We start from the raw sequence: 13,287 nt of genomic DNA on the forward strand, positions 1-13,287 counted from the left end.
GGTTCAGCTGTTGCAAATACTCCTGTATCTATAATACAATAAAGGACTGTTTATATTTAATTTACAGAGTGGATTGACATCTTTACATTTGGCAGCTCAAGAAGATAAAGTGAATGTAGCAGATATCCTGATAAAACATGGGGCAAACAAAGATGCCCAGACTAAGGTATATCAGTAACTTCCAAGATGATAAAATAAATTTCCAGTGTGATATCATATTCACTACTTATTTTTTTGTGGTTTTTTTGGGTTGCTTTTTATTTGTAGCTGGGTTACAGTCCATTAATAGTGGCTTGTCACTATGGGAACATCAAGATGGTCAACTTTCTCCTGAAGCAGGGAGCTAACGTCAATGCAAAGACAAAGGTAAACATTTGTTCATAATTTCCTCTCCCCCTCCCCTTTGCTGCTTTGCAAACATGTGATGGTAATTTGCACTTCGTATTTTAACTGTTCCAGGGAAGTATGCTGAAAGCAGAATGTGGTTCTCATTGACTGTAGCCAGTTTGGTCAAAATTGCAATGCAGTACTCAGTAAGCCAAGCTGAGAACCATTAATAATTTGTTTGTGGACTAGGGACAAATGTGCATGTATGAGAAGCAGGCACAGATGATCACTCATGTGGATTTCAATTTTCAGATTATTTTGTTATAAAATGGAAGCAGAATAAAGATCCAGAGACTTTTGCTTTGATGTGATTTTTCTGAAACACATCTTGATTCAAGCAGGCCTTCATCAATGATGAATACAAGTTTTAAAGTGGTCTTGTATATAAGCCATAGCTGATAAGGAATTGTGTGCAGTTGACTGAGCAGGTCGGCAGGAAAGGAACATTCTGCCCTCCTCTGCTCCTAGCATGGAAATCTCTGGACTACCAGAGGAGGGAAGCCCCGTCCTCTAAACCCAGCAAAGAAATCTAGTGGGCTGATGCAAGAATGCCAGAACTCTCTGACAACCCTCTGGACAAGATAAGATGTTCAGTTGACTTACATGGCCTTTGTCCCACAATGCAGCCATAAGGGGCAAGCAGTGAATCTTAACTGCAGTTTCTACCCCTTCCCAGTTCTTTCCTTTACATTCCAACTGGCTTTCAGCATAAGTGCAGTTTTTTTTAAAGTTGCATTCTGCAGCTGAAAGTTTTGAAGTCCCTCTATAGGAAAAAGAACACCTCGTTCCCATGCTTCTAAGAGATAGATACATACTTTGAAAATCTAGCAAAAGGAAGCTGCTTTTTTAACTGAGTGAATCCATACATCTGGCTGCCAGTTAGTCTGGAAAGGAGTTGGGGTTTTGTTTTGTTTTAAAATGTCCTCTGCTATATGGAAACATAAAAGATAAGATGCACCAATTTTGAATATACTTCTCTTTAAATTGCATCCAAGACATTCAGTTAAGTTTGGCACATGATGTGTTATTAGCAAGAAGAGTTTTATAGTTTGCTGTTTTACTGTAATAAGTTCCTCCCCTTTCTGAAAAAATTCATTTCAGCAGTTTACTGTGTGGCCTTAAGAATGGCTGGATTGGAAATGTTGTGGCATTGCCTCTGTCTCTAAATGTTCTGTCTCACCCAGTGTTATATTTAGCTGAAGTTGCTTTTAGAACACAAGCCTGCTTTAGGAAATATAGGCGGCATATAAGAAGAGAAAATGGAAAAATGAATTTCTAACCAAATGTTAGTTTACTTTGAAGCCTGTGTTAGCTTTTTCTTCATGGATCTGCTATATTACACTCTGAAATCTCCAAGAAAAATAAATCAATTGGATGATCAACAAGGGTTTGTGTGATGTATTGCTCATACTTCTCTTCCAGTGACTAGCCCATAGAAAAGCATGGAGGGGAAGTTGTGAACAGTTTTAAAGAATATAAAAACTTCACAAACTTCCATGGCATCACTAGTCTTTACTTAATGACTGCTTTGTCCTATAAGCTTTGACCCATTGATTAATTTCTCCCCACCTCCCTTTTTCTAAACCTTAATATAGATCTGGTAGCTATTACTTGCCTTTAGTTATTAATGGTGAAAGAATAATTTTCCATAAAATGTATTAATAATGAAAATTGCAATATCCAAACAGATATGATTGTAAGGTTGCCAGCAATTATGAGTTATACCTTCATTAAAATAATCTAGGGAATATGCAAATATATATATTGATGTTGCTGTTTTTACCTCCCCTAAATGTGTGAACTACCACTAACTACAGAATGGGTACACTCCTCTGCATCAAGCTGCTCAACAAGGTCACACACACATCATCAATGTTCTTCTCCAACATGGGGCCAAACCAAATGCAATCACTGCGGTAAGCATGGTATTGCCACACTGTTTCCTTCATTTCATGGTGTAGTTTTCTCTTTCTGGTTCTGTGTTTTAGGCTAATGATAATAAAGCACCCACCATACCATCCAGCATAGGGAAAGAGTAGCGCCTAATTTATTATCTTAGATTGTTTCCTGATTGGCTGTGACACAATAGTGTGTATCCATTTCCTCAAAGAATAAGAGTATGGTATAATTTCACTGATAGCCACTTTCCCCCAGTGTGTGACTAAAGGTTAGACTCAGTGAAAGTATAACATCAAAACAACCTGGAGACTGTATTCCATTCAAAAGAGGATGAGACCTGATTGTTGGGATCAGTTCTGAAATCTGTTCCTTCAAAGAGTTTCAGAGGAACATGAAGGGAGGCAGAGGTGCCAGCTTGAAAGGGCGATGGGGGGGGGCGCAATGTCATGTGCCTGACATCAGGACGTCAGGAGGAGCTGGGGCAGAATCAAACATAGCATCTGCACAGCTTCAATGGTTGGTGGCTCCTCTCCTGGTGCCACCACAAGTGGGAAGCTGCTTTGATTCACCTCCGCGGCAGAGGGAGAAAGAGAAGGAGCTGGCCGTTGGAGCTGTGCCATGCTGTGCTTGGCTCCACACTTCACCTCTGTGCTTTTTGGACATGGGGGGGAAGCTCCCACCCAAAAATATTTGAGGGGGCAAAAGGGGTCAGCCCCCAGGAACCAGTGGCGTAGCGTGGGTTGTCAGCACCCGGGGCAAGGCAAGTAATTTGCGCCCCCTAACCCGGGGCAAGGCAAGTAATTTGCGCCCCTCCCCCACTGCACTGTCCCACCCCCAGATAGTCCATCGCTCGCTCTCCGCACCGCACCGCACACCTGGCACCCTCCCCTCCACAGTGGGCGGTGACCGGCGGCTCGGATCGGATTCGCACAGCCAGCACTGCAGTGAGAGAGAGTGAGTGAGCCAGGTAGGGGAAGAGAGCTGCGAGTGCGAGCGTGCCCCCCCCAGATGTTGCGCCCGGTGCGGCCGGCCCCCCCGCACCCCCACGCTACGCCACTGCCAGGAACTGGTGCTCCTATAGGAAGATGGTCAACTTCAGAAGGTGGTTGACATTGGAAACCGTGGCTTCTCAGGTTAAGAATGACCACTTATTTGATCAGTTGCAGCCCAGCGCAGCAGCCCCACAAACCACCAGAGGGCAAATTGGCTTTCTATGTAGCCTGACTAAAACTGAGATGAAACAGTGCCCTATTTCTCACATAGAATAGAAAAGCTTTCTGTTTGCAGGGAGGTTAGTGTTGCATCAAATTAAGTGTCATCCCACTACATTTTCCAGTCACCCTCCTTATCGCAAAAAAGTCCAATCTTTTGGGGAAACGGGTTGATGTGCAAGACTTGTCAGTCAACAATAATGGCACAACCCGAATTTGTTGGTGTATGACTAAATTTTAGCTGAAAATAGCAACAATCTAGAAGCTCCTCCAGCCAAAAATCAACATATGAGAAATCAAAATTTGGTGCTGAAACTGCACTGGGGGGGGGGGTGTAGTTAAGTATTCTTAGATGGCAAGTGTTTGCACAGTTTAGATTTTCCTAGGAAATATTTCTCATTCTCCCTGAAAATACTAAAAATGAAAACTGAAATTGAAGGACATTTGGTACAGCCCCAAACATAACACAAATTAGTGGTGCTACATTTGGATTAAATATATTTTGTTCACCCAAATAGAAATTGAAGCATATAATTGCTGAATATTCTATCCCACCAGTCTAGGGATAGCCAATGCAGTTTCCTTCATATGCTGTTGGACTACAATTCCCACCAGGGATTAAGGGAGCTGTAGTTCAACAACATCTGGAGGGCATCCTGTTGGCAGTGGCATTTATATATTGAATTTTAAATACAGTCTCTGATTTGTTTTGCCTTGCCTAGGTTTTTTCCCCTGTTGCACCATTTGCATGAATCATCTCATCTTTCTATTTTTCAAGTGGAGCCTCTTAAGCTATTTATTAATTAAGTTGTTCTCAATTAAAAACATGTTTGGTAAAATTAATCAGGAGTTTCAGCAAAGCCAGATTTTATAAATTGTAATATAGAAAGTTGTGGGTTAAACCATTAAAAGCAGTAGATTTTTATGAAGTGTAATAGGCAGATGTTCTGTGTGTTTTGTTACCATGGCAATTGGGGCTGTAGTCTGAGCAAAGTTGCAAAGAGAGATTCAGATTTAACAGTAAAGCACACTGATTTTCCTAAGCGAATGCCTTGTTTTGGATGGAAATGCTGGCTCATTCAGTGCAGGGTGTGATCTCATTGGTTCATATCATAATCCTCCCTCTCCTTCTCCTTCTCTCCCTCTTTTCTCCTTTCAGAATGGCAACACTGCTTTAGCAATTGCTAAGCGTCTGGGATATATCTCAGTGGTTGATACATTAAAGGTTGTAACCGAGGAAGTGATTACCACCACAACTGTGAGTATCACCAGCCTTATCTTCTATTCTTTATTGGGGGGGGGGGGGCATTTCTGTTCTTAGTTATTTTTTATTCTGTTTTTCCTTTCTTATTTTATCATTTTAGAAGTATAATTTAAATGTAGCAATTATTTTTCAGTTTTTGTAGACAGTACCCATGGACATCTAGCTGTGGAAATGATAATTTATTTATGCATACCATAAAATATTTTAAGATGGTCTTGTGTAGCTTATATGCCTTGCATCTCCAAAAGATCCAATTGGATGCCATGCCAAGTCCTCATTTTGTGTTCCATGTTCTTGGCTATCTCTTATTTGCTGCCCTTTCTGATGCTGCAGAATGAGACTTAAACACTGTAAATGAGTGCAGGTGCCTGCTGCTCACCACTCTATTTGGTTGTTGCTAAACTTTGTGCTACTTTATCATTTTTGTCCACAAGTTACTTGCAGCAGAATCCTTGAGTTTAAACCCTGCTGCTATTTGGTGAAGTTCGTGAGACTAAAATATTTAAAATTGTCTTGCTTAACTGGGTTGAACATACCCCAAATTACCATGATGTAAAACTGTGAGTCATATTCATCTGCTTTAACTTTGAACAGGAAAATTCACTCTCACGTCAGGCTTAATGGGTCTTGGTTGAATTCAAATTAGCTATAATGCCATTAGAAGATACTTCATTTATTTAGGAGATTTTTCCTGTCCTCCCTCACCCTTGACCTCAGGGCAGGTAACAATATATATCATAATAATAGTGTACATGAGGAACAGATAGAAGCAATTAAAATGCATAAACCACACAAAAACTACAGACAGGTCCATAAAATCCCCAAACGGCAGAGTTTCTTTGCTGACTACAGAAGGATAACAGCATAGGCACCAGCCAAATGGCCACAGAGAGGGTCTGTTCTCATGCTACCAGCCTTGGATGTGAGAAATCAGAAAGAGCATCTCATTCAGATCTGAAGAGGAGGGACAATTCCAGGTGCTCCTTCAGGTACTGGAATCCTGAGTCTCGGAGGGCCTACACATTGAATTGCACTTCCACCTTTGGCCTGCTTAGAACTGGCATGCCTAGCCCATGAAGTACGTATCCATCCATTGCTAACGTGAGTGCTGAAGGTATCCTAATTTAGTGCTGAAGTATCTACAGTTAGACTTTTTTCTGCACCTTTTGTCTCTGCTTGTCTGTGGTTCGCTTATCTAAAAGAGCATGAGATACCTTTCTAGTGTGTTATAGAGACCAAGCAGAAAATCAGTAAACCTGAGATTTGGCTATGTATCATTTTCCAAAGGACCCCTAGTGTACAAATGGCACAAGAAGTGTAGTAGCGGCAAGGGAAATTAGTATGAGGCATGTTCCAAGCCAGGCTTTTTGCCATGAGTGCACACTGAGAGTGCATGCACCCTGCTGACAACTAGAGGGCTGTTCCCTAAGCAACACTCCTTGTGCTATTCATAGAAGGACATTTCTCCTAACTTATTGACTAGAGTATGCATAGTGGGCATCTATTGTTATATATTTATTTAGAATCTTTGTAACTCATTTTTTATTTTGTACTTTGATATACTGATGCATAGTTCATTTATCGTTTTTTACATTGATCCGATTTCCATTTCCAGAGCATGTGGGGACCTTACACCTTTTGTGCATTTGTGTAATGTCAACCTAGAATCTTTAGTCAGTCATATTGTTTTTTTGCAAGTATGCATTAGACATTTTGTTTATTTGCTTTTATAGCTCACATTTTTCCTCTAAGAAGCTCAAGGTGGCATACATGGTTCTCCCCCTCCTCATTTAATCCTCTACCCTCCGAGGTAGGTTAGGCTGAGAGGCAGTGACTCACCCACTATCGAGTGGGGATTTGAACCCTGGTCTCTCAGATCCTATTCCGACATTCTAACCCCAATCCCATGCAAGGGACTCAAGAACTTAAACATCAGAGTTTTACATAGATTTCGGCAATTCCCATTAAACTGAAGATTGGTTCTGGACCTCGAACAATGTCCAGATGTGTGAGTGAAAGCAATTTTGTTTTTGCAATGCAAGATTACAGTAAGTCTCAGATGTTATGTTCTGAGAAAGATAGAATCAAAATGGTTTGTTGGGAATTATAAATAGAGGGAGCTATGGGTTATTAATGAGATGTAGGCAGTAGGAAGACTTGAACTGGGCACGGAAAAAGCCCAAACAAACTGCAAAAAGAAGAATGACTCTTTATATCTGTTCATAAGAAACAGCCACTGCTGGTTTGAGATTCATTTTTCATTGGATTTCACTTCATACTCACAAAAAATACATTAATGATTACTGTGATAACTGCAGCTGCTGGTAGTAGTATTGCAGAGTACTGTTCTGTGCCAGTCTCCTCACCCCTCCCTCTCTCCTTCCCTGTAAACAGCAACAACACACCTGCCAGGATGCTATGGTTGCCCTTCCACCCCACTGGGCAAGCTGCTATTGACTGTACTATTTAAGAGCCTATTTTAAGAAAATAAATATGGTAACACCCTCTAGGAGAGGCTAGTTCTGAAGTTAGGAGGGAAATCCAATGAAAAATGAATCTCAAACCAGCAGTGGCAGTAGAAGAAATATGTGGTGCAGATAACTGGATAGGCTGCCATTTTTATGAAGCATCTACAAATCCCAGTGATGGTAAAGTTTACATGGTGAATGTATACCACCATGAACAAATTTGTTATCCCCACTGTTTTGAGGAGGAAAGCTTAAAAAATTTCATCCTGACCCCAAATACACCTCCTGGTGGAACTCCATCATGTGGTTAGTAGGACAGACCACACGGCTTCTGACAGTTCCAGATAATCTTCCTCTGCATTCAATCAGCAATGTTAAGAGAACAGCTCAGATATTGTCTGAGCTTGAGCATTCATATTATTGCCCAGGCCCTTTTCCAGTTGAGAATAGAAGGTCCACTTCACCTTTGCTTTTACTCAGAAAAACCCAGAAAACTCAAACATGCTACTTCCCGCTATACCACATATCACTTTGCAAGTAAGCATTTTACTTTCTTTCTGCTTTTAGGCAGTATCATTCCATCAGCAGGCTTTCCTTCTTTGAATGTAGTTGCTAACTCATTTCTTTGCTGCTGAAAAGAGAGATGTTGGAAACATATGCCCCGCAGTGTGCATTTAATCTATCTCGGCAGGCTTTGATTTCCCGCTGTTGTTTGACCTTTCTAATGAAGAAAAAAGTTTCTAGTTTTACAAAAGAAAAGCCATGTGACTTTTAAGCATTGTTGAGCAGAACTGTTGGGAAGAATGATGGGCTGTGCCTGCTGCCGATGGCTGCTAACCTGGCCCATAGTTCTGTAAAAGGATATTGTTCCCTTTAATTGTTTGGATTGCTACTGGGGAATTTTTTTTTGGGGGGGGGTCGCTACTAGCCATGATGGCTCTACTCTGCCTCTGGTGTTGGAGGGATTATGCTTCTGAATACTAGTTGCTGGAAGTCACAGAAAGGGACAGGGCTCTCGTGCTCAGATCTTGGCTGCTGGGTTCTCAAAGGCATCGCTTGTACAGGTTACTGTATTTTAGTGTTTGTTGGAAGCAGTCCAGAGTGGCTGGGGAAACCCAGCCAGATGGGCGAGGTATAAATAATAAATTATTATTATTATTATTATTATTATTATTATTATTATTATCGCCAGCTGGCCACTGTGAGAACCAGATGCTGGAATAGATGAGTCGTGGACCTGATCCAGAAGGCTTGTCTTATGTTCTTAGGTGGTACTTCTTGATGGCACTTCTTGGTGATAGTATGCAGTCCCAAGGACAGGGGTATTTTTCCTCAGTCTCTTTATGAGTTTGTAGGTTTGAGTGACAGCAGTAGGCCTATTGCCCACAAGCACGGCATTATGTGATTTGGGGAAAGTGTTTGTTATAGTATGAAACTGCTTCTAGGTATTCTTATTTCCTCAAGTTTCTCTCAAGTTGCCGGGCTCTCTGCATTTAATACATTGAGTAGGGGTAATGATTACTGAAGCAGTTTGTGCGCCAGTGTAATAACACTGTAATAACACCCTGTAATAATAGTTTTTTTAAGCTGCTGTTTCATTAGTATTGTTGCATAGTTTATAAGTACTTATAATCGTTGTCTTGTTGATTTGTTAATGATTGTATATGATTTGGTAAGGCCAACTTTTATTTGGCCCAGGCATTTTAATTGTGATGTTATCCACAGCCAAATGATTTTCCAAACTAGAACTTGTCCTTATATTGGATGCCATCATCATTCAACATGATTCACGTTTGGCTGTGATGAGAACGCTGATATTTATAGAACATCTACATTTAAAGAAATACAGAAAACCAACAATATGCTCTGGTTTTGAGCACATTGGGCAGTGGACAGGATATTTGTATGTTAATGATTTTTTTATTTTTTGTTTTGTTACCTTTCAAATAAATATGTTCATTTTAAATGGATTTATTTTAATTTGATGTGTATAATAATAATAATAATAATAATAATAATAATGGTAAATTCCCATGTGTGTGCGCGTACGCATGCACTGCTTACCTAGGGGGGAACATTGCTCCACTGCCCTCCTCTGGTGCTGTCTATGTCAGTTGTTGTCTAGTCTATCACTTAAGATTTCGCACAGTCATATTAGTTTTTCACCTTTTAAATCCTGGTTTCAGTTTTAAATGATGAACTACACTTTTATGAGATTTTTGTAGAAAACCTATTTATTTTTATATGTTATATGCAACTAAATTATGCTCAGAATAGACCCATGAAAATTGTTGGATTAAGTTCTTCAATTCAACAGATTTTGATGGGTCTGCCATGGGTATGACTTGGCCAAATACAACCCTCATATGCTTCCCTCTAATACTTTCTTCCGGTAATGTCTCAACGTTCAACTCAACTTATTTTGTCTTTCCATAAGCTACTGTGGCTGGTTTTCTTAGCAAGAATAAAATATGAATCTGTATGCTTAAATCACAAAACAGAAATATTCTGAATTTTTACAAATTGTAATTTTACAAGCTTTAAGAAACAAATACATGAATAAAATGCTAATAGAAATATACTGGTAAAACATGAGAAAGTAATAAAGTTACTATTTTAGGTTCAGGTTCATCGGACATGTTGCTCAGAGTTTGCATCTTTTTTCAATTTGAATATTTTGCATCGTTCAAAGCTTCATTTCTAAGGGTTTTTACAGCTTTAATAAGTTCCATATGTATCCTTTAACTTCTTTCTGTAGACGTTACCTAATGTGTTTTTAGAACTCATCCTGCCTCAAAAGAGTTGAATATGTTTTGCCTGTATATCAATTAACAAATCTGCTAAAAGCATTTTAAAATGCAAAACCAGTTGCTAAAGGAAACTGCTGCTCATTACAGCACATGACCAAGTTTTCTGCAGCAATAAAAGGAAATGACATCTTTTGCGGAGGGGGGGGGGACCATGAGAACTACAGAACGTGATTCAAATGTCAGAGTGAGACTGAAATGTGAATTTAACTGAAAAATACTATGATAAATGTGTATAAGCCTGGGTGTTTTCATTTTTTTATATATTTAGCAGTTTGTTTGTTTTTGTTTTCCACTATTTAACCTGTTTATTGATGTCTCTTTCTCTCTCTCTTTTCCAGACTGTAACTGAGAAACACAAGCTCAATGTACCTGAAACTATGACTGAAGTCTTGGATGTGTCTGATGAGGAAGGTGAGCTGTCCACAAACCACATGAGCCAGACTGGTTATAATATATACTGAACTCTGGATTTAAGAAACTATCACATTACTTAAAGTGGCTAATTCAAAATATTGAAAAAAACACACCATAATCTAAAAAAAAAAATTGTACAAATGCTTATTTATTTATTTATTTATTAAAAAGATAAGTTAGCATCAAATATAAGAGACATTAAAGATTTGTGATTAGATGAAGGTGGGCCGTAGCTAAGTGATAATGTATGTGGTTTGATTGCAAAAGGTTCCAGGTTCAGTCCTTGGCATCTTCAGGTAGAATTAGGAAACAGTCCTGTGGAAAACATTGAGGAGTCTTCGCCAGTCCATGTGGATCATACTGAGTTAGATGGACCAATGGTCTGGCAGCTTCTTATGATCTCATTTCTTAGGAGGTCTCAGTTTAGCCCTCCCTACCATCTTGCAGCTGCTGTTTGCCCTGTTAGGATAAGCATACGTGTACCTGTATATTTTCTCCATTGGAGCAAATAGCTGGGTGAGCAGGGTACATTATTTGTATTTGGAAAATGCCAGAGGTGAAAGGGCTACTCATCAAATGGCTGCTTTTAAAGAGAAATTTGAAGGTAGGAGGATCAGATCATGAATCTCCCGTGATTCATCCAGTGTTGGCCTCTAGACTGATGTACCATGTGAAGAATTACTTTTATTTTCTCTAATCCTCCTCCTGTTGTTCAGTATATATACCGCTCCCTCACCCCCTCCATGTTTATTTTAAATAATTTTGGTTTTCTCTTGGTTGCAAGGTAATGACATTTCTTCCCAGTCTACCATATGCCATTAGTTGCTCCCTTTTGACCCTGTTCCTGAAATTTAACTTATGTGTTATGCAGCTTTTAAACACTCTGACTATGATCATTTCACTGATGAGGATGCCTTTAGTGATGCAGGTACAGTGTTAAGAGTTCTTAGAGTGAGGCACAAAACTGTTTTTATTTTATTGTTTAATTGTTTACTGTCCCACCTCTTTTCTGAAACTTAGACATGCGTTTATGGAATGCCTAACTCTGATCTATGCCAGTGAATTTGTGTGTGGGTCTTTGCATGATTTCAGTTTTGCCCACCCTGGCCCCTAAAACGGAGCCTTAATTTTGTAGCTGGCTCTCTGGATAGTTAGTTCTGCCTTTTAAGAATGTTTAAGACCTAGTTCATGTTCTACGAATTCAGATTTAAATAAAGTATATTGGAACGATAAAATTACCTTCTGTGATCTTACTATTTAGTTGCTAGTTTTGTATGGTTGTATTGTTGTAAGTTAACTATTGTGCCCTCCTAGGGCATTAGGATTCATTAACAGGGAGGCCACTGATAAATATTAAGAAACAATGATGGTGATTTTTCTTCACTGTGTGACGTTCTTCAAGATGGCTTCCTCTTTAGAAGAAAATGTCAAGTTCTTATTTGAAATCATGTTATGCCGGGTAGAATGCAGTTTTGATAGAATACTAAAAGTTTCAGATTCATGTTAAGAAAGAATGCTCTACCCCACCCCAAAATGTATTTCAATAACCCAATATATTTGTTCAAGGCCTTGAAAATTCTTCTTAGAGGAAAATTAAGGATTTTTGCAGAGTTTAACTAGGTAGTCTCTGTATTGGCATATGGCCACCTACCAGGTTGTTCAAAAAAGCGATGAATATAGTGAAATATGATGAATATGTAGCTCCTGCAGAAAGGCTTCTTTAATGTAGTGGATGCTTTACCTGCCATTACCACTGAAACAGGTTTCTAAGGATTCCAGCAAAATGCCCCAGTGTTTGCCTTTATTTCAGGAGGGGGGTGTTCTTCCTGTATTCCTCCCCCCATCAGATGATTGCAAGAATACGGTTTTTGTATGCTGCTGCTCTCACGACTCAGCAGGGACAGATGTTCAGTATTTCCATTTTAGCAGTTCAGTTGCCGACAGTTGCATTAGAGCCTCTGGGAGCTGTGTGTGGCTGACATAATGTGATGCCCATCTGTAATCACTTAACTGACAATTATTTGGGTCTAGACAGCATGGCTGGTCAAAGCGGCAATATAATACCCTGAAGTAGCTATGGTTACAAAGATTTGCACAAAGAATAACACGCCAAACCAGGGATGGCAAACCTGTGACCCTCCAGGTGTTGTTGAACTACATCTCCCATCATCCCTGACCATTGGCCATGATGACTGGGGCTGATGGGAGTTGGAGCCCAAGAATGTCCAGAGGGTCACAGGCTCCCCTTCCCTGTTATAAATCCCTGACGTGATTTAAGTTTAAGTGCAGAGTACCTGGAGAGAGGAGGATACAAGAGAATGGATTCCTTTAAAAGAGGAATACACCCCCCGGTTTCTGATCTGCTTTTCCATGTGAGCATCATCAGAACAGATACGTCTTCACTCTTTCTCATGGTAACTGTGTTTACTATAGAGAGAGTGTCTGGTTCATTGGTTCGGTGCAATACTGTTAGCTCAGCAGTCATTACTAGATGCTGCTGCTTCAAGGTGAATAATGTGTAATCATAGGGTTTGACTCGGATTCATTCATGTTTGGAATGGACAGACTTAAGACAAATTTCACTGGGTCTGCTCTACGCATGACTAAATCTGGATCCAATGCACCATTGCCTCATAATGAATGTGAACCATTTTCTGTTATGGTTGGAATATTTAATGTAACACTTTTTATTATTATTTTGAAAGTAATCTCAAAGTCAGTTTTGCCTTGGTGCCTTACAAAGTTTGAATTAAGACCCAGAACTTACGCTTGCTTGGATCCAAACATCTTCACAGTTCATAAAAGGCCTGTTTCTGTCTTAGTGGAAGATCACT

General features: G+C 39.8%; 1 protein-coding gene across 50 annotated transcripts in view; it reads left to right on the plus strand.

The window, feature by feature from the left end:
* ANK2 (ankyrin 2) overlaps window positions 1–13,287 on the plus strand; it is a 313,351-nt gene that overhangs the window by 244,072 nt on the left and 55,992 nt on the right. For 40 of the 50 annotated variants that reach the window (XM_083456942.1, XM_083456952.1, XM_083456921.1 and 37 more), the window contains 5 exons: window positions 68–166; window positions 268–366; window positions 2,205–2,303; window positions 4,657–4,755; window positions 10,378–10,450. In XM_083456942.1, coding sequence (XP_083313068.1) covers window positions 68–166; window positions 268–366; window positions 2,205–2,303; window positions 4,657–4,755; window positions 10,378–10,450 — 469 coding nt within the window. Of the gene's footprint in view, window positions 1–67; window positions 167–267; window positions 367–2,204; window positions 2,304–4,656; window positions 4,756–10,377; window positions 10,451–11,324; window positions 11,382–13,287 lie in introns of all 50 variants that reach the window. The other 10 variants (XM_083456953.1, XM_083456914.1, XM_083456958.1 and 7 more) reach the window with 1 other exon arrangement.

The sequence above is a fragment of the Podarcis tiliguerta genome, assembly GCF_965153285.1.
Source record: "Podarcis tiliguerta genome assembly, chromosome: 9".
NCBI classification, from domain to species: domain Eukaryota; kingdom Metazoa; phylum Chordata; class Lepidosauria; order Squamata; family Lacertidae; genus Podarcis; species Podarcis tiliguerta.